Here is a 22689-nt window from a genome sequence, read left to right on the forward strand (position 1 = left end):
TCAGGTTTGCCAAAGGCCTATCAGTGGATTAAAATTTACATGGTTCAATGGGAGAGAGAGACAGTTTGAACCTTTGTGGCTTTCACTGATGTGTGCTTTACAAAGGCAACAGCTGTACATACCTGGTAGGCTCGTGTCTTCATAGCAATCACAGCATTAAAAGGGATCAACAGGATCATGACAGCAACGCCAGCCAGCACAGATGGGCCAAGGTTCTATAAAATACAATGCAGTCAATAAAAAACAGCCTGTTAGTGCACCGGGCATAGGCACTGATGCAAATATGATACAAATGTGACATTAGCACTGAGAAAACAAGAATATGGTAAGAGAGGATGCAAAAAATGGCGCAATAGAATTTACAATAGATGTGTATACTGCCTTTTATTTTATTTATTGCTGTCGCCAATTGTCTTATGCTGTGTCAATTGTCTTATGTTGTGTGTACTTTTAATCTTTTAAATCTTGTGCCGTGCTACTTTTATGAGTGCTGAACTCAATTTCGCTGTAGAAATTACAATGACAATAAACTTGCTTATGTCCTTAAATTACACGTGTGTATGTAAACAAAAGTATGTTAGGGCCAAACCCAGCCATAATAACCTGGTAAAAGACAGTGAAATCTCCTGGGTCATTAAGGTAAGGTCCACCCTTAAATAGTTTTACGCTGTTAGATTTATTAGACTTTGGAATGTTCAGGGCATAGCAGGAGCTGTTAAGTGACAGTGTTGCAATTTACTTTGTTGTTGTCCCCACTTCCCCTCAACCTGCCTCATCTACAGCGCATTCAGAAAGTATTCAGACCCCCTTCACTTTTTTCACTTTTGTTATGTTGCAGTCTGATGCTGCAATCATTTAAATTCATTTTTTCTCTCATTAATCTACACAATGACAAAGTGGAAACAGAATTGTAGAAATGTTTGTAAATTTATTAAAAAGAAAAAAACTGAAATATTACATTGACATAAGAATTCAGACCCTTTACCCAGTACTTAGTTGAAGCCCCTTTGGCACCGCTTATAGCCTCAAGTTTTTTTTGGGTATGATGCAACAAGCTTTGCACACCTGGACTGGGGGATTTTCTGCCATTCTTCTTTGCAAATCCTCTCAAACTTGGCCAGGTTGGATGGGGACAGTCGGTGGACAGACATTTTCAGGTCTCTCCAGAGATGTTTGATAGGGTTCAAATCAGGGCTCTGGCTGGGCCACTCTAGGACATTCACAGAGTTGTCCTTAAGTCACTCCTGTGTTGTCTTGGCTGTGTGCTTAGGGTCACTGTCATGTTGGAAGGTGAACCTTCGGCCTAGTCTGAGGTCCTGAGCACTGTGGAACAGGTTTTCATTGAGGATATCTCTGTACTTTGCTCCATTCAGCTTTAACTCAACTCTGACCAGTCTCCCAGTCCCTGCTGCTGAAAAACACCCCAACAGCATGAAGCTGCCACCACCATGCTGCACTGTTGGGACGGTTTTGGGCAGGTGATGAGCAGTGCCTGGTTTCCTCCACACATAATGTTTGGAACTGAGGCCAAACAGTTCAATCTTGGTTTCATCAGACCAGAGAATCTTGTTTCTCACAGTCTGAGAGTCCTTCAGCTGCTTTTTTGCAAACTCCAAGCGGACTTTCACGTGTTTTACACTGAGGAGAGGCTTCTGTCTAGCCACTCTGCCAGATTGGTGGAGGACCGCAGTGATGGTTGCCCTTCTGGAGCTTTGTCCCATCTCCACACAGGATCTCTGGAGCTCAGTCAGAGTGACCATCGCGTTCTTGGTAACTACTTTCTCACTAAGGCCCTTCTCCCACGACTGTTCAGTTTGGCTGGGTGACCAGCTCTTGGAAGAGTCCTGGTTGTGCCAAACTTCTTCCATTTGAGAATTATGGAGGCCACTGTGCTCTTGGGAACCTTCAGTGCAACAGAAACTTTTTTGGAGCCTTCCCCAGATCTGTGCCTTGCAACAATCCTGTCTCTGAGCCCTACAGGCAGTTCCTTTGACCTCATGGCTTGGTTTTTGCTCGGATATGCATTGTCAGCTGTGAGGCCTTCTACAGAGAGGTGTGTGCCTTTCCAAATCATGTCCAATCAATTTAAATTACCACAGGTGGACTCTAATTGACTCGCAACGATCAAGAGAAATGGGAGGCACCTGAGCTAAATTTCAAGTGTTGTTGCAAAGTGTCTGAATACTTGTGTCAATGTGATATTTCATTTTTTCCTTTTTAATAAATTTGCAAACATTTCTAAAATTCTGTCTAAAATACTTTCTGAATGCACTGTACTTCCACTTTAGTTAGTTATTACCCAGAGTACCATTTTGATAGTGTTGACAGAGAAGGGGTGCAGAACTGTTGATTTCAATCAAAAGTGGATGTATGAGCATATGCTCTAGCTTGTCAACTAGTTTGTGGACACAAAGGCAAGTCCGCAGGTCATGTCCTTTATTTAAGCCACAACATGTCTTGTGACTGCACTGCATTCTATTCTATTGGGGCTACTGTCAACTGGCCTCTCTGAAGAAGCTGTTGCTCTTTGATTCTGAGAGACACCGCATTTACCCTCAAATTAGGTAACACAACATTTTCTGCTATCATACTTCACTGTAGCTGTGCTGGAAATATCTCAAAGTCAGATTGTCTCTTAAAGGGAACTCTTAAGTGATAAGCAGCTTGAACTAAATAAGCAAAATGATGTGCCTTGATGAGCAGCAGAGGGGATTACTGGAGGAAAAAAGCAAAGGAAATGAATCTTGTTGGCTTCACTCAGTAATGACTACAAGAGTGTTTTAGAGACTGTATGTGCACCTACCTGCCAGAGGAAGTACAGTGCCAGTATAATCTGTAGAGGTGCGGACCACAGCATGTTGAGGAAGGTGGTGAGGTCCATGAACCTCTGTGCATCCACAGACATCAAGTTAACAATCTCTCCCACTGTTGAGGAACGCTTGGCTGCATTGGTTATCACTAGTGCCTGAAGGACAATGACAGGAAAAAAAAACAAACTAACAAATCTATACATTGTCATCTATAATGCTTCTGGGAAATAAACCAGTGACTGTGCAAATGTGTACAGTTAAAAATATGCTAATAGAAAGACTACAACCAAAGTACCTTAGCCATGGGCATGCCCTCAAAGGATACATTATATTTATTAAATGAAGCCATATTGTACATGCAGCAGTTTGCACATGTGTATGTGTACCTTCCTGTAGATAGCTCCTATAATAGCTGTCCTCAGCCTCATGCCAGTGACAAAGCAGTATTGAAAATGCTGGTGGAGGATAAGAGTCTGCAGAAAGGCTGTAAAGAACATGAGGAAGGCCAGCGCAAAGCCCCACCACTCAGGAACATCCTTCTGATTGGTAAAAGAAATCAACATCCTGTGAAAGCAAAGAAGCAAAATATGATAGTCACTACTTAGTCAAAGTATAAACCACAGCACCTAACCAAATGCTAATCTGAAATGATCTTTCCGATAAGGTGCATAACTAGCTTCTCATGCAACCTCGTTCTTCCCTTCACAAACAGCTTATTCACACACAGACACATGCGCTTTTTCATATAGAAACACACACCAATGTATGTATGTATACACGCTTCTCTGTAGTATATTTTTTTTTAGTTTGCATCAGTGTAATGAGCTACAGTACACAAAGCATAGGAAATGCAAATTCTGATACTAAAATGGATGTGATGCTCCCAGCACAGCTTCACTGAGTGTACTATGCAAACACTTATCCAATGATGCTGATTCTAACTTTGGGTGATTATCTTATTTGAATGTACGACAAGGGGGAACACAACCTGACATAAAACAGTTTTGCAATAAAGCTGAGCTTTATTGCAAAATTAAAGTCTGATAATTAAAGTAAATTCATTGAAATATTTTAAGGTAACACTGTTGGTGATTATCTCAAAGCAGCTTAGCAGATTACAAATTTGACAAAGTAGAAACAATACTACAGTATTTCTCTACAGCATCAGAAAAAAGCCAAAAGTTCAGATATCAGAGCTGCATAACAGTCTTAATCTTAGTCAAAGCTGACTACAAAATATAACCCTACTGAAACTGACACAGGCAAATTCTCTTGCAGGCCATTACATGGTTTATCTCACTTAGAACTACAGCAAGCACAGTGATAAGGCTTTCACGGAACAGCTGCTGTCACCACAATGCTGTACACGCTCTTCAAGGTCTTACAGAGGAAACACATTTGCATGATTTTGCATTCTAAACAAAGATGTCACCCATTCCAGATAATTACAACTACCATACAATGGATGAAGCAAAACAACATGCAAAAAACACACCATGCAAAACAACTTTCCAGGAACGGGTCTCGACAACAATAGAACAAAGTTATCTTATCAGCATTTGGCGTGCACTAGGTAACTGTGAACATGACAACTGTTCCAGCTTAAGCACGTCATGACATCTGGTTGCCCGGGCTTCACCTGAGGAGCTGAGGGTTGACAAAGGTGATGACATCCTGCAGGAGTTTGTAGGCCGAGCCGATTAGGAAGTAGGGTCCGAAAGCTTTGATGAGGGCCCGTAGGAAGGATGGCTGCCGGGGAGTTCCTTTCTGTTTGGCCAGCAGCACCTCCACTTCCTCCGGGCTGCTTTCACCCCCTCCTTCACCTCCTCCACCTCCTATGTGGTTAGTTGTTGCTGGCAGTGGCTTGGAGTACACAGCCTGACTGGAAAGATTCTGTTCACTGGAGAAAGGGGAGGTTGTTTGGGGTAGGAAAACAAGAGAAGAGAGAAAGACAGTGATGTACGGGTAACAAAAAAATGGTGGAAGAACTATGACCTCCAGTAGGTGGTCATCATAAAGGAATGGATGGGAATCAAAGAGGACAGAAGGAGTCAAAGCCACAGAGGCAGGAGAACATGAATCAAACCCTTGATACATAGCTGGAATACCTGTGGTAACACAAAACACACACTATGTTGTTCTCAGTGGTCTGTCTCCAGTGCAAGTTACTACTGTAGATCGGCTTTCTAAAAGCAAGGTAGTGGTAAATAAAAACATCATCTGAGAGAGGCCTATTCACTGATTTCTCCTGAGACACATGATCAGGTCAGTAGACTAGAAAAGCGCTATAGAAATGCCAATCCATTTGCCATTTATGATATGGAGCCTTAGCTAGTGATGGCCTCAGTCGTGAACTTTCTCAAAACAAGTGTACAACTACAAGCCGTGAGCGGTACAGTAATGTTAGATAGGAAAGCAGGTGAGGCCTGTAGTGATTGCAGTTCTAACTAGCGGGGTGTTTTCACTTTGCTGGACAGTTGGTTGATATTATTGGGTCCAGAGGAACTCCTCAAAGGAAAATAAAAGGAAGGAAAATAAAGCCCTAAAATTTTATTACAGTTATTGATTTTTTGGAACTCTAATATCTTGGATGATGAAGATGATGCTAATTAAGAAAAGTCATATTTTTAACTAGGATTTCCCACCTCTTTATGATGAATCTAGGTGTGTGGGAACTAGGCCAGTCTTAGCAAATAGCAAAGATAAAGATATAGCACAGAAAAATAGAATGTACTGTAAATTAGTGTACTGTACACATTTGAAAGAACTGAGCATGTCTTACATGAACTTTGAGCAAACTCTAAATACAACTTAACACCAGAACAAACCAAAGTGGAAGAGTTAGATTCCAGCAGTGGATTAACTGGTCACTATAGGACAACTGGAGTGGAACACAGCACTACACCAAACAGGTTTCCGGACCACAATTGAAAAAAGGCCTAATCCAGCTTTTCCATATCGTTTTACAAGTCCTTGTTCTCAAACAGGGGGAAGCATAACGAAACTTTGGCAGGAAAACTGCAGAGTCGTCACAGAGAGATGAAACAGGCAGGACACCAAACAATGATGGAGGTCACAGTTCACCAGACTTCCCAAGCTCGTGTCAAGTGTGTTTGTTCAAGAAATTCCCATTCCTGCAGTGCTCGAGTGTTCACTGGGGCAGTGTGTAGTGGAGCTAAAGTCCTGTTCTCAGTGCTCAAGCAGCTACATGAGCTTGTGCATTCATTTCTTTGTAAGTGTAACTTACATTAATTGTGAAATGTGATACAATAGTTAGGATAAACAAGCAATGCAGTGATGAGTTCTAACACAACAACTTGACATGAATTTAGGCCTTTAATGCTCTGACACAGATTTCTCAAAGCCAAAATTATTCAGCAAACAGGCAAAATCAAAAGAACACACAAAGCCTTTTATACATTTGTGGAGCTCTGAAGAGATTGGATGAGATGATCTTTGTTTTTTTTCTGTCATTGTGCTGCAGCTCCTTTTCCTCTGATTAGTTTTTTACTGACGTCTCCTGGAAATATGCTTACAGTACTGATACCGGTTTGACAAATTATGTATAGCTGGTCTTCTAAGGCTGTCTAGAAGTCTCAAAATACATGTGCATGCCTTCACATGTGCAAAGAGGAAAGACATAGATTTGAATATAGTATATACAAAGAGCTGAACCCTCTGGCAACTTCCTTCTTTTCTTTGTTCAGAGAAAGGAGGTGAAGGTGGAGCGAATGAAAAAGAAGCTGCAATGCCTCTACTTCACAAAACTGTCAAATCTATGAAATATATATAAGTGACAGACAAATAATTCTTTTCTTTTAATCTTCTTTTAAAAATTAGTTTCTTTTCTTTCTTGAAAAGATTTGCACTGTTCTGCCCAATTTGAACCGACAAGAACCACTTTGTTAGCTTGGAACAAAATTGAACAGTAACTTAACATATTTATTCTTCCCTGGAAAATGTTTAAAAGAAAACTGGGCTCAAGGACGAAAAGTCTCTCCAACTCCTCTCCACTCCACTGCTGTCAAACCAACCATGGCTCAGTCCAATGAACCATTTACCCACCTTTCTGTCTCTCTTGCCATAATTCTTTTCAATCAATTGCAAAATTCTCCATTCCTTCTTCACCTCCCACCCTCCCTCCATTCATCCATGTCATCCTCTTCCTTCTGTTACATACCTCTGGGCTTTGGCATGCTCTTTCTCCCACTCTTTGAGGAGTTTGGGCACCACCACCCCAGATCTGTCACGCTGGTTCAGGGACCAGAGGTCTTTGGCCTCCAGGGGCACTTTATAGCCTTTAATGGCCATACTGAAAAAAAAAATAACAGAGCATTAAGTAACCCAGCGAGGGACAAGCAATTAATCAGCAACATAATTCAGAAAAGTTTCATTGCACAAGGTTGTTAGAGGAAGAATATGACTCAATCCAAAATGCAATTCAGTTTGTATTAGGTATTTAATGTGATGTAAACTTAAAGATGGTATGTGTAGCATTATAACGTCAATAGTGTAGCATTATAACGTCAAGTGCCGTCAAGTACACCCACTTGATAAATAAACAATCTATTTCAACATATTTTGCAATTAAAAGGCAACATGGCATGCAATGGGTTTCACATTGCTCCATCAGGCTTGCTTCAGGAGAGCAAACCTGTGAAGCAATATAATAAGCCACCTAAATACATAAATAGCTGAAAATAAATGAAAATGAACAAATATCTGATTTATCAAGTGAATTTACAGCTTTGTTGGTGTGCAGCAAGATTTCTATCAATAAATCTTTATCAATAAATCGTTTTAGATGTGTGTACATGATGTCTTCTTCAATATGACTGCTTTACATTCTTGTGTCCTCCATTATGCATTATGTGACGAAATATCTACCAGCTGATGTGCAATTACAAAACAGAAGAACACTGAAGAACCAATTCACCATAGTGTCAGCTGTTTAACTGTACAATTGTAGCACAAATGACAACGACATACTGATGCTGAACACATGACACCTTTAAAATCACAAGTAGTTGTGATTGTAATGTTGTCACTGTAAATGAATGTATGGATGCATGCATATGACCGCCATGTGTGCAACAAAGTGTGTGTTGGTGCTGCAGTGTGTGGCAGAGAGCGGTGCAGACCTACCTAGTGAACCACCAGAAAGTGATGGTGGATAGAAAACCTGCTGTGGATTCAGGGCAGGGATTCTGAGACAAAATTGAAAAAAGGTGCAGAAAAATAGGCCAGAGAGGGTTATACAAGGATAAGGACATACTTCTTTCAGCAGCCAGCAACAACCACGCTCTGTGTGTGTGTGTGTGTGTGTGTGTGTGTGTGTGTGTGTGTGTGAATGAGAGTGTGACCTGCTTTATCAAGCACGTGGCAGCCCGTGAGCACGTACACACACTTTCAATAACTCACGCCGCCAAGTATGTGATACTGGTAGCAAAAATAAGATATTTACACACATGCACACAAGCGAACCCTGCTCACACGCTCTATCCCAGCTCCATGCAACACACACACACACACACACACACATTTCATACATCGTGAGCGAGTCCTACGGCATGTATGACAGTGACTCACAGGGTCTGTGACAACATTGGAGAAGAGTGGAGGCTTCTCATTGAAGCAGCAGAGAATCAGCTCACAGACCACCAGGCTGAAGTAGAAGTAGAATGTGGTGAAACGCAGCTTGTCAGGGACTTCGCTCTGAAAGGCAACACAAGGACGCACAAACAGAAGAGTTATGACAGCGCAAGCATCTCCAGTCAAGAGTCGGACACAGGAGTGCACACAGTAATCTCAATCCTTATTCCTGAGTATTTATTTGCTGAATAGAATGAATAGAAACATCACCTTCAGAAGCTCAGAAGTGCTTTAATTTTTTTTTAATCATATTTTTGTGCAGGCTAATTTTGTGGATCAGCGTGATTATGGGAGCGCAGGACTGCAGTAGCCTGGGTTGACCCGAGCAGACGGCTGCGTGCCTGTCTACCTAACACTGACTGAATCCCTGCCTGCCCGTCTGTCTGCCACTTTGTCTTCCAGTCTGCCAGCCCGTATGACTGTCGGTAATGAGTCTCACATTTTGCAAAGCAAATTAAACCTTTTCCCATCACAAGTTGGCTTCTCTGCTTTTATTATTAGAAAATAATAACCTTTTAAAAATATATCCAGCGCCCCCATACATTCTGCACCATGTAAGATGATGTCCTTTATCTGCAGCCAGCAGGACTTGTAACAACACTGATAGACTGAACTGATCACCTCCTACACACGTGATGCTTGTGACTTACATTTTAAGTGAAATCAATATCTTGACCTTGCAAACATGCTCTTATGATTTGGAATCACGCCTCTATCAACCTTAGTGTCAGAGAAAAAGAGGATTATCATTTGCTAATGGCAGAGATCCCAGATCTGGATCACTACCATAATCTAATCAATTGCTCCTTGGCCCAAGGCCTATCAGGCTGCCCAATTTCATGGAAATCTGTTCATAATCTTCTTTGGAGGTATCCCGCTGACAGACAGACACCCAAACAAACTACCAGAACTGAAAACAAAACCTTCTTGGCAGATATGAAACCTCTGCTTTGTCATTCGCTTCCTTGGCGTGAGAACAAGTTTTTTTTTTTAGTCCTTGCAGCTCTAGTGTCCTGCAATGCTGGGTACTTCCTTGTATAGTGGCCCCACCATTGTTGAGCAGTTTCAGGTGGGGCTAGGGGGGAGGGGAGGGGCGGCGGGGGTTCTCTCCAATTCCCTGCAGATACAGTGCACTGTTTTCCTTATTACTCCTATAACCCGCTGAACTCCAATTTTCCCTTAAATTTTTCCTCAAATAGCTTCAAATTTTGATTTTTTTTCTGTATTGTGCAACGTCACCCCCATTCATTGAAGCCACATTTACTGAACGTGTTTGTCACACTTACATTGAGTGAAATATTCAAACCCATCAATCGAAATGCATCGATTTTATACACATTTCCCTGGAATTCAGCAGGGCATATTTGGGATCTATATTAAATTTTAAAATAAAGTTCTGTGGATCTGAACAAAGCTTGGCTATGAAGCAATGATAAACTGATTTGTGGTAGTGGTGGAGTTGAGGGGTTTGTGTTGAAAAGTCAAGTGGTCATGTTTGCCCTATTCATTCTGCAGCAATGCTTTTAATACATAATGCATATTTTGTATTTTCTTATAGTTTCTAGGCAACTTCTTGGCGTCTTGCAGGCTGTGCCTATTAGCTGTCCCATGTGCGCGTCTGTGTCGATGTGTCAGCCTGCCACCCAGTATGCCTGTCTTGTCTGCATGCATGGTCTGGTTGCTCAGTGCTTCATCACTGTTAGTGTGCTGTGAAGCTAGGGAGGTGAGATAAGTATGCTAGGCCTTGCGGGTATGAGGAACAACAAGCCTACTATTCCCTCTCTGCGCTCTGCTTAGAGGTGTCCTGGGCTGACCCCTACAAAACATGCACCAACTGTAAGCTCCCAACCCAGCTACTGAGACAGCCGCGGGTTGGGAGGGGTGGAAGCTGAACGATCAAGCTGAACTAACACTTTAAAGTCAGAGACACTGAGGATAAGGGTCGGAGGAACAGAGAAAATGGCGAAGAACAAGAGGAGAGAGAGGATAAGATGAGGCATGAGGAGGTGAGGAGGAAGACGAGTGGGTAAGATGGTGAGGGGGAAGTGAGATGAAAGGGCACTAGACATAAAAGATGATGATAAATATGTAAAAGGCACTTGAGGGCTGCAGTATTTTCTCACCTGGCTGGAGGCCTGTAGGATCTTGGAGCGGAAAGGCACGATGGCACACAACACAGACAGGAACCAGAAGATGAAGAGGACCCCCGAGGACTGAACCCCACGTAACCTCTCGAACTGGATCAGAAACGTGGCCAACAGCTGGGCGGGGAGGCGGGGGGGTATTAAACAGGAAGGCAAGGGAAAGGGGAAGTGCCAGAGTGGGAGACTGAGTTAGATTAGCCAAGACAGACCCACCGAGGGCATGTAAGGTAACATCCAGTCTGACTAGGTCAGTATTTTATGTCGACTGTAGCAGTCTCATACAGCTGCTACGTTACAAAACACTAGGCTTACCGATACCATTGTGTCCTCAGATAGCACATCTTCAGTGCTCTCTGTATCTGTCTGTCATGCAGCAGTGGAGCCTAAAACTGCAAAAGGATGCTGCCTATGGAGCTTGACTTATCCAGAAATCTTTTTTAGTATTGGAGAAATTTTGAACACAACCTTGAATGATTCTGCAGTCAAGATCATTTCATGAGTGCTGAACTGAGAGGAAGGTTTCTTCTTTAACAGAGGACATTGTTGGTATAAAAGTACCAACTACTGGGGGCAACATTTAGAGCTATCCACTGATGCTTAACTCCAGTGAAAGGCCAAGGCCAGGATAATCTCTGTCTGTGTCTGACTCTGTCTGTTTGATGCAAAGGTACTAGATCACTCTAAAGAAGAGAAACAGATAATAAAATCTTAATTGCCTCTGTTCAGTGATGCCCAACACTTGGTACAACTCTATATTTTCAGTAAAAGTAAACAAGTGAGTAGTACCTCAAGTATTTGAAGTCTAGTGGCCTATTCTGGATTATCTACACACATTCCTAGAGAGTCTAAAAGTGGCTCCTTTTCAGGAAGTGATGCGAATGCTTGCGCAACTGTGTTTACGCTGACATATCCTCCAGTTGCTCGGAAAGTGCTCACCATGGTCATGCCAAGCACCAGCGGGGTAACAAAGAAGATGGGCGGCTGACTGTGGCCTTGCTGCGTCTCGTGAAATGTGTAGAAGAGATCTGCCCAGCACACAATCCATAACGCCAAGCCAAACACCTGAGTGGGAGAGAGAGAGTGTGAAGACAACCAAGTAAAGAGAAGTGGAGGAAAGCGGAGACCGAAATACTCAACGAAACAATGAATATGGAAGAGAAACAGCAGGGTCAGCTTTTTTTTGTCTGAGTCTCCTGTAACTTTGGAAACCGGCTGGTAGCTCATGTGGCAGGGTGTCTTTTAGCCAGTCCTGTTCTCAGCATTCATTATAGCAATAAACATAGTCATTTAAAAGGAGCTCAACCGGTTACACAATTTAAGTGATGAGAGAATTAACTCCAAAATCATCCACATCCCCTCCAGTATGCTAGTACTTTGGCATTCACGATGTTAACTAACAGGCAGTTAACACTTGTTAAGTGAGACAGCTGAGCTTTTTTAATAGCCATCTTTAGCTGGCCATTCATTTTACATCAAACCATAACTGATGAAGCTGCAGTTTATTTCTGGAACAATTTTAGGCGGACAACCACGCATTTGTCGGCTGTGCAATAATTTTAGCTGCATACTGTCTCGCCCACCACATGCACCGCCTACATGTATGGAACAGAGACAGTGACCCCTGGTAAAAAAGCCATGTTATTCTTTTTATTTCTATTTTACCAGTCTATACTAAACATCAATTAGTTAATTAGTTAGTTTGACTTTTGACTTACAAACACGTGGGGAAAAACATACATACATTGTCCAAGATATATGAAGCTGACAACTATTTCAACTGTTTCATTATTAATGGAGATGGAGTGCTGAGTTCAGGGGGTGACAACTATAATTTTTTCTGTTTTACTGACGCTGATGGGAATAAAATTGTCCAAACACCACTGGCTCAAGTGTGCAGTCCAAACAGACTAGTTATCTGTATCTGTATCTGTATCTGAGTATTTTTTGGCTAAATGGTGATGGGTGAAGGGCTGATGCTCATTGGTGTAGCACACAACCCTGCGGCGCTCCGGTGATGGTGTTGAGTGCAGGTGATGTGGTTGTGTCTAAATGCACACCTTGCAGTCTGTCACTGAGGAAACTGTGCAGGAGATAAATCAGACAGGAGGGAGTGTTCAGGTGATGTAACGTCTATCAGGGGTGTCACACTCGTGCCATGAAGGGCGGAGAGGCTGCAGGTTTTCATTCCAACCAGAAACTCCACCAGGTGATTTCACTGATCACCTCACCTCCAAGCAGAGAGAAGAAACCAATCAGTGAAATCACCTGGTGGAGTTTTTGGCTGGAATGAAAAGCTGCAGCCTCTCGGCCCTCCATGGCACCAGTTTGACACCCCTGCTCTAGATCATTTCATGCCTTTGAATGATACTGAAAGCAGAGCTGGAGTCCACAATCCTGGCTAAAGTGCCTGGAGAATCCAAGTGCTGGAGGAGGAGGGGCAGCAGGCATGCCACAGCATCCTCTGTGCCCCTCCTAGCCTTATAGGCAAATTGGAGTGTGTCCAGTTGTGGGACAACAACTGGCAGGATGATGTTAAGCAGCAGCTCCTCCAGCCTGGGCTTCTATTTGTTTTAATCATTAAAGGAAGTCAGCCTGTAACTGGGACCTGCCTTTATTTCTTTTTGCACAAAATGTTTGCTCAGCAAAAACTAGAAAACATGATCAAAAGATACTGGAAAATTAAGGATACAGAAAAATGGAAACCTGCCAAGTTTAGCTTTTTCCCTCCTCTGTATTTGTTACACTTAATTACACAAATGAGAGCCACACTCTGGAAGCACATAACCGCAGTGTCGTGTGTGACCCCGCCTGCCTTCTGTCTTGGAATAATTACATAATCTGAGCTCGATAGGGCTGGGTCTGAGAATTATAAACTGTAAATCATTCCGGTGCCTTAGCCAGTGTGCTGATTCTGTCCTGGGGAGGTGAGAGGGATGTGATGGGAAAACCCACAGCTGCTGCCCACAGAAAGGCGTTTTTCCCATCAGGAGAAGCTGATCCTTGCTCCATAGTTTGTCAACAAGTGGTGGGTTAAAGCCTGACGCACCAAGGCAGTTCTGAGATTTGATGTGAATACTTGATGCAACAAGGCTTCTATTAGGAACCAGTGTTTATTTGTGAAAACGTGTCACCAATAAAAGAGACTCGGTGTTTCATTGAGAGATTGGGATTTAAATTGAAGTTTTACAGTATATATAATTTCAAAGTAGTTAATATACAGCTAGGCTGCTAGTCGTTCTCATTTTCTCACTTTTATGATAGTCACAAGTCACACTAGTCACAAATCAGCACTTGGCACTGGTACTCTGAAGATCATGGAGCACTGGAGCCAATGATGTACCAGGAAAATAAATGTTTTTGGTGTCTATGTTCTTATCATGACTGATAGGTCCATGTTACAAAAACTTGTCCCATCTCACGAGCTGCCACCTTCAAAGGTTGCATTTTCAGAACATGTATGACAAGGCTGTCTCAGTCCCCAAGTGTCCTCTGTCAGTGCTATGCTATTTTATGTTTCTTCTTCTTTTTCTTTAGGGTTTCTCCATCACATTTCCCTGTTAATTTTACTCTGTATCTTTGATCAAATTTGCTATATGTGTAAATAAACAGACAAAACCAAACCAAATGTGGTGCAGGTATGCAACCTCGAAGATACAAAAGGGTCACCATTTGCTGTTCTGCTGCTCTTCCCAAAAGCCATTTAACACAGTTGTCACTTTGGAAAGCTGAAGTGGTGGCAAGTGGAAGGAAATGTGAGTACGTACAAATGTAAGAGTTGTTTATAATGCTCTGAATTTGAGGTTGCAATAAATTAAATTGTAACCTAATCTCATAGGTTCATTAGCCACGTAACTTAACTCATATAATTAAGAGGACAACAATAATTTAAAATGAGGATTAAAAGCTTTGCAGTTTCAGTTACATTTATTTTTTAACATCAGCGTACTTCCTTGTGGAGTAACGTTTAACGAGTGACAAGTTTCATCTTGAGAGACTACACTAGGGGGAATCCTCAGTAGACTGTCCCAATTAGCACAATAGCTTGCTAGGAGGCCTAGCCTTCAGTCCCCCACAGACCACACAGTTGTCAACTGCATCCTTTGAAGGACACGGCCCTTGAATTGGGGTCACAGCTTGAGGTTTGCTTTACTATATCACTACAAAGTTACAGAGAGGCAGAACCTTAATGTCATCAGGAACAGCTGCATTTACCATGCTGTGTCATGTAAAACGGCTGCTGTGGAAAAAAGGTCTATTAGTTGAACTATGGTTTGACCATAGATGCATTTTTGAAGGCTAATATCAATACTGACATTTCGGAATTGAAGTTGCTAGTAGGCAACATTTTGTTCCAGTATTCAATAACTTGAAGTTTGACCACTCTTGTACAAAAGTTTGGAAAACATCTTTGAAGTTCCAGAGAGCAAGCAGTGTTTCCAGTGGAATTTTTATTCTTGGCAGGGTGTAAAATCATTTGAGACCGCATGTAGACCATGGGACACAGACACTCCGTCGAAACCCAAGATGATGCCACTAGTAATAATAATTTAACATATTCATGCTTGGGTGTGTGGGATCCAATTCAATTCTCTCGTTAAAAGCAATTGGCTAAGGGTTTCCCAAAGACAACAAGTGCTGCACTGATCAGCTTCACAATAAATCAATATAAAAATAATCTGCCTCATAACCATGAGCCAGATATTTCAAGCTATGAAGTCAGAAAAGACCACAAACATGACATAAACAGAGCACAGAGAACGCTCCACGACAAACTCCCCTCTCACCGTTTTGAATCGGTTCACGATGGACATCATGATGTAGCCTCTGTTGTTTCTCTGGAGATAGAAGAGGTAGATGGGGCAGACAGCCCACAGGTAGATGCATGGCAGCCATGACAGGACAGAGAGCTGAAAACACTCTGGGAGGTCGGGCCGATCTGTGTGGAAGGTCTGATTGTCTACCTGCAGGAACAGACAAGATGGTGGACAAAGCTTGAGTTTACAGGATCTGACCCACACTGCTTATTCACCAAACCCAAACAGCGTTACTTAAGGCAGCTGTGCTATGCCTGAACATCTCAAGAGCAGCATTTCAAAATCACACACTATTTACACACTGCACACATGTTTAAATTCCACTACCGCCACCCACACAAACAAACACCACCAAGACATCACACCACATGTCTTTCTGAACTCTAAACACTTAGTCACACATTTATTCTAGCAAAATTCCCCATTTTGCTATAAACTTTATCCAACCTTTCTTTCTATCATTCAGAAGGGAGTTCTTTTTGCTACCACAGAACAGGCTTGTTACTACATGTAAAATGCAATTCTTTATATTGACATTTTAGCAATTTGGCTGACGCAATGAATCAAAGCAACTTCAAATGAGTGCCAATGAATGAATACAATGAGCTCAAATTTCTAGATCACCCACCAGGTTTACACACAATTAGTAATAAGGAGGCCAAGGGTCAGAGCTGCAGGCGGCCTGACAACATTCCTGTAGCTTTACAATGACACGTGCTAAGCAGAGAGGTAGAGGTTGTGCAGTCACTATTTTGTACACTGGTTTAGGTGAAATGCAGCAGCCAGAGATTTACTTCTCCATGACCCTGCTGAGGCCCTGTTACAGTCACTGGACTTATGTATCACAGAAGTTCAGCCGGCTAAGGAGGGTTAGAGAGGCCCCGTTTTGCAACGTGCCACACATACGCAGGTGTAAAATTCCACTCTGCTCTTTGTAAGGTGAACAGTCCCCTCGTCTACGCCCATTGCAATCATGACTGTGTCCCTGCTCACGCCTCCAAACTGACTCAAATTCTTTATTTATATAGCCCTGGATCACAGCCATGTCGCTACAGTCTTTCCAAACAAAATGAATCAGAGCACCACCACAGAGCCAAATGCCGTCATAAAGTTTGCAGATGACACCACAGTGACTTGTACAATCACAAATGCCCCTTTTCCACCAAAAAGAACCTTTTGCTAGTTCGGTGCTGGTGCTAGAGCCGGTGCTTAACTGGTTCCAACAAAGAACCGGTTTGCTTTTCCATCGGCCAAGAGCCAAGCGGACCCAAATCAGACCCACGTCATTACGTCAGCGTAAAACGTGATGACGTGGGTGTGCGAGACGCTCGCTTGGAATCACAATAACCAACATGGACGACAAATGGACGAGCCATCGTAGCGATGCAAATACTACTCGTGTCTTTTCAAGCCTACAATGCGATCCAGCGGCGAAAAACGCAATTATTGCTGGCCAACCGTCGTATTCGTGGTCGGAACGAACGACAACTACGTTTAGCTATACGTTTATAGCGTTCGCGGTTCCTGTTTGGGTCTGTAACCCCGCCCACCAATGACGTGGTGGGTCGCGTCATCGGTTCTTTCTCTGGCCCCTGTTTAGCCCCTGCTCGAAGTTGGTGCTTGCCTGAAACCGATTTGGAACCAGTTTGACCGGCTTGGGCGGTGGAAAAACAAAGAACCAGTGCTAAATCAGGCACTGGCTCCGAACCAGCCCTGGAACCTCTTTGGTGGAAAAGGGGTAAAAGAAACAAGTTTGTGTACAGCTGGGATGCACACAACATACTGAGAAGTTGCAGAGAGAACAACCTTCCCTTTAAACACCAAAAAGGCCGGAGAATTTATTGTTGAATATGCTCCATAATTCCATATTCACACTCTTGAAGGAAAACATCACAAAGAACTAACAAAAATATGGCAGGGCACAGCATCACCAATATTACCTAAAAGAGGCTAAAAAGAGCCAACCTACCCCAAAAACTACTTGTGAACTTATGCATATATTCATAGCATATGGCTCATATCATATATTCATATATATATATGAGAGCATAATCACATACTGTATCAACATGGTGCCATGGTAACCATGTAATGGCAAGTAAAAAGAATTGTAGCAGGCTATTAAGACTATAAACAATGTGTGTAATAGCATGGCAATGGTGATGATGAAAAGTAGAAAAGTGCATAGTGATGCACTTATACATCTTTTAACATATTTATTTATTAGATTGTTCATCTTGGTACTTACATATTTTCCCCTACTGATGCTTTTATCTTGTTTTAATAGTGTATTATGTTCTTGGTGTTTTTGTCCTTTGGTATTTTATCTTATCGCTGACTTGGCAGCTTAATGGAGCAGCACCTGCAATTCTGTTGTCCTAGACTATGACAATAAAGCTCTCAATCAGTCATTCAACAGCTGTGCATGCCATGCAGGGATGAGAGAGTTCATCCTGAGGAGCAATAAAGTGAGAGACAGCAAGGATGTGGTTTGAAGAGGCTGAGAAGGTTGAAATTTACAGTGGAAGCGCAATGCATTTTTCAAAATTGTGCTCTGCTGAACTAAAGCCATGTGAATCGCTTCAGGTCGACATGATGCAAATCCCTGCACATCGCAAACCTCCAAGACAGCAATGTGCCATTTTGTGACGTACACTGTCTCTTGTGAAATGATTGTCTTGGTATTGGAGCTACTAGCTAGCTGAAAAGAAATTGACATGAAAGATGAAAATGACATATATGGGGTTTAGATGAAAACCCAAGGAAAAAAAAACAAAATTCTCTAACATCTTCTAGGACACAATTTTTCCTAATGGTGTTGTATGAACATATATAGCTGACATCAAAGCAACTGGAACTGTCCAGAGGTATCTCACACCCCGGAGGTTAATGATCCAGAGTGAGAAATTACACGTACAACAAATAATATGCTGGAGAACATAAAAACTCATTTTGCTGACAGGAATGAAATGACTTCACATTAAATTTGCAAAGCACGTGTAATTTGTTTTTTTTCCCCCAAACACTGCTGCATACAGTATGGCTAAAAGGCTCAAGACTGAAGCCGTAACCTTCCCAATATGCTTTGCTACCTCGAGGCCGACCAGCCGTTCTGCAGCATCTAGCTCCCCGGACTCAAACTGAGTCACAGAGACAAAGTAAAGGAACACAAGGCAGTGCCAGACCAGTGGATTTCTGCATTGGCTTTTGTACCTTTAATCAGTCTGGGGCACCTCTGTTGCTAGGAGATCAGATACCACATTGATCAAGAATGTAAAACAAGCTGAATGCATGATACTGTGCTGATGATGATTTCAGATCAACCAACCGACCAACCGAAAGTATTTCTTTTATAATCTGTACGATGAGAATACACTTAATTTGCTTTGCTTTAAAACCTAAAAATAAAAAAAAAATAAAAAAAACATAACCGGCCGATCCAAAAGGACATCTGGAGGAGAGCAGTAGAAAGTAAACATGGGTCATAGTGTGATGTGGCTCTGGCGCAGTGGTTAACATACAGCAATGGACAAACATGGTTAAAGGCCCGCCCACAGATAGACCCAAGATAAACACAGCTGCCCGCTCCTAGCCGCTCACCATACCTCACCACACCCATTAGCATGTGCGTACAGCGAATGTGTGGAGGTAACAAAGAGGTGACTGCTTATCGCCCTCATGTGTGGAGTATCCTGCGTGCATGGGGCAGCTGCAAAACATCTCTCTCTGCTTGACAGCAAACATTTAAACACAGGCTGAGCTAGGGGTTTTAAAGCTGCATCTTATTTTTTATTTTTTATTTTTTTTTTAAGTCAAACAGAGTTCCTGCATATTAAATATTTGTAACGTCTGATGGTAAACAGAACCTACTGAGCTGGTACAATATTTAAAAAGATATAATGTAACAGTATTGCCAGGTGATATCCAAAATCTGTTATGTGCTGAAAAGAATTTCCATTTTATCAAATCATTTCATGGTCTTCAATGTTTTGTTTTACTTTAAAAAAAAAACAAAAAAACAAAAAAAATCCACCAGTGGTATGAGATAACCCCACATATTTCCAGTGCGGTTTCGAATTTGAATACATTTGAAGGTATTGCACGTCATTTCAAATTTGTTCGAACTTGATTTTTGGAATACAAGCCTGGAACAAGCCTAGAAATCCCATCCTTCCAAATTACACCTTGCCATTCAAGATAATAAAGCTGTACAGTTGGACACAGACTCTAATATACTGTATGTGCATTAATGGCCATTATGAATAAAATTTACATCTAATCCATCTGCTAAGCACAAGTGATGGACAAGAGAGAATCATAAAAGAGGTGCACTGGCTGAATAGATATTCAGTAAATAATAAAAGGCTTGGTAATGACTAGTGTGTACTAAAATGGTGCTTTGTGAGACACATTTTCATCAAAAACAGAAGCTTTGACAAAACCAAGAAAAATGTGCAGCTTAAGTAAGCATGGTGCTTGAGGCAAATCAAATGAAGCAACAACGGCATAAAAAAGACTGGTTCTACAATTACCTCAGAATACGGCCACACACTGGTGCCTGCAAGACAATTATTCAGTCAAAGCTTGCCTTTTACCTGCTTGCTAAATTATACACCATAGCTTTTTTAATTTTTTCTGATTCATTTCATTCTTTTTTCCTATATGTGTCTTTTAAGGCTTATTCTTGTGTCTTCATAAATCTAAGTCTAGGGTTTAAAAGGTGCTATACAAATAAAATTGCACTGCTTTGGCTAAACACAATAAAACCAATGGCTCAGGCCAAGGGCAAGTGGTAGTATGTGTAGTGGCGCAGTAGCTATAATAAAATGTTTTCCTTGATTGTCTGTCAAAGTCAAACATGTTCTGCACTACGCCCTCAATGTCCTCCATTCCAGTGTTTCTCGCTCAGTCAAACTGAGTCCAGCTGAAACCATGTGGTCGGCTCTAATCAAGAAACTTGTGCAATGAGCACTCCTCTTCTCCTCAAGTCAAAACTGACTACTGCGAAGAAAATGTCAACTGTAAAAGCTTTCAGGTCCCTCCGCTGTGCACTGGGGAATGTTTAGTGAGAAAATGCCACATTTAATGACTGATGGTTCTGTACAAAGAAGTTTGCTTGCTAGTGGCAGGTCACTTTAGTTTGATGTTGATGACTAAGGCTGCACGAACTGCGAGAGTCGTTTGGAAACTTTGTCCACTGTTACTCTCTTGTGCGTTATGTGACCATTCTTACTCTCAAAGTGGTAAAGTGGTATGTAAGGCATGGATGAAGATGTAAAATCAAATTATTTGTCTGGCATCACATTTTTGGCCCCTGAGCCAAGATTAATAAACTGTGAAAGGACTTAATTGGTTGTTATTTCTGTTTTGATGTTTAGGCGTGCAAAGCCTCCCTGCTTTTACTCTTCAGCCCTCTGTTGGGGAATTATGTGAAACCAAAGGTGTGTGTTTCAGTCCACAGAATGAAAAATAATTTCTGTACATGATTACCATGCACATTCAGCCATAAAGCAGAGGCTTATGCAAAGTGAGGCTTGAATTTATTAAGTCGCTTTCTTTTGACAGTCCACAGCCCTCAGACCATCAAATAAAAGCTAAATAAAATTTTAAAAAAGAATGTGGCCATTTTATTAGGTCCATCTGTACAGTCTAATGCAGTTCAGGTCAACAGCTCTGTCATAAATTCTACCTTTTAAGAAAGTTTACAATGGGCAGTTTGTGCTGACATTGTGAAGAATGTGTACATTTAATTCTATGTTTATTACTGAGGTTGTAGTTTGCAGAGGTCTTGTTCTGGACTACATTATATTGACAAGTGTTTCTAATTTTTTGTCCTCCCTATTTATATACATGAGGGGGGACAGAATAGTGGAAACAGCTCTCAGTAAAATGCAGTCCAGTCCAACAGCAGCACTAACTATGAGCTCAATGCCAAACAGAACTGAATGAACACCTCTGTTACTGTGACAACAAGAAAACCTGAGCATTATAGGTTGTATTGGATTGTATTACATTGTGCAGGTGTACCTAATTAAGTGACCACTGTATATTCAGTACCAGTCAAAAGTCTGGACACACCTTCCCATTCAATGTTTTTTCTTTATTTTATTTTATTTTTTTATTTTCTACATTGTACTGTTGATTAACACTGAAAACATCAAAACTAGAAAGAACACATATGGAAATATGTAGAAAACAAAAAAGGGTTAAACAAACCAGAATATGTTTTAATAATAAAAATACAGAGAAAACACTGAATGAGAGGGTGTGTCCAAACTTTAGACTGGTACTGTATCAACAATAAAGGTGCCAAAAACCTGTTGGTTTATTTTTAGGTATTTGGTATTTAAAAAAACAAGTCTTACTCCTGGACATTCCAACACCCTCACTTCAGAAATAATGGCTACCCTGGGTACAAAAGTAGTTGTTAAATTGCATTGGGAGTGCATTCTGTATACTGAGCATACAGGCAGGGCAAGGGAAGGAGGCTGAGTAGAAAGAACTGTATGGTGCAAACGCCTCTGGTGGTTTTACAAGTCGTCTCAACAGCACCATATTGTCTAAGCAGATAACAGAGAGAGATGTGTCAGCCCAGATAAGATAAATGGTCACATGCTACAAACAAGGGCCGACTCCAATCCCTGCAGGTCTAATATACTGCTGCCTCACAAAGGAAACAGACAATGTCAAGAAATCAAGGAGAAAGAGGATAAAATATTCCAATTTCATGCTGGTTTTCTGGACTAAAGGAGAAAGATAAGGCAAGGAGTTGCAGACTGTCTCAGCTACGCCTAAATTCACTCTGTTGCACTGAAAGAATGCGGCTCTTACATAAACACAACTCCCTTCAAAACGTTCCACCTTAGACAGAGCTTGTGGTTTCCAAAGCGGCACTTATCAAAACACATTGGGGGCTGATAAATGTTTGAGCTGATGATACAATCAGAATCTAGAAGATGCATTTTTAGAGGCTTACAGAAAATAAAAGTATGCATTCACACTCAAATTAATGCTGAAGTATTTTAACCTCACAGTGGAATACTCAGCTTACCAAGCAGCTTATGCACGTAATAGATTTTATAGCGCCATGGTGCTTGACAGCAAACATCTGATAGAGGCCATTTGTTGTGGAAAGCAAACAGCAGGAAAGCTGTTTCACAAAGGCTGGAGAAATTGTTGACACAAATATTGATTTTTTTCCCTAACAATTATCAGTTGGAAAAGTAAATACGCAGGAGACTTTAGTAAAGACAGAATCTCTGCATCCTA

The 22689-nt window shown here is 41.6% G+C and overlaps 1 protein-coding gene across 3 annotated transcripts in view; it reads right to left on the reverse strand.

Annotated features, from left to right (window-relative positions):
* Positions 1-22689, reverse strand: part of abcc3 (ATP-binding cassette, sub-family C (CFTR/MRP), member 3) — a 55002-nt gene that overhangs the window by 23684 nt on the left and 8629 nt on the right. For all 3 annotated transcript variants that reach the window (XM_030077325.1, XM_030077326.1, XM_030077327.1), the window contains exons 2-11: positions 15391-15567; positions 11543-11668; positions 10586-10723; positions 8400-8525; positions 7956-8017; positions 6991-7122; positions 4450-4710; positions 3197-3374; positions 2804-2965; positions 123-215 (exon numbers count right to left, since the gene is read on the reverse strand). In XM_030077325.1, the coding sequence (XP_029933185.1) occupies positions 123-215; positions 2804-2965; positions 3197-3374; positions 4450-4710; positions 6991-7122; positions 7956-8017; positions 8400-8525; positions 10586-10723; positions 11543-11668; positions 15391-15567 (1455 nt within the window). The remainder of the gene's footprint in view (positions 1-122; positions 216-2803; positions 2966-3196; positions 3375-4449; positions 4711-6990; positions 7123-7955; positions 8018-8399; positions 8526-10585; positions 10724-11542; positions 11669-15390; positions 15568-22689) is intronic.

Source organism: Myripristis murdjan, chromosome 19 (assembly GCF_902150065.1).
Source record: "Myripristis murdjan chromosome 19, fMyrMur1.1, whole genome shotgun sequence".
Classification (NCBI taxonomy): Eukaryota; Metazoa; Chordata; class Actinopteri; order Holocentriformes; family Holocentridae; genus Myripristis; species Myripristis murdjan.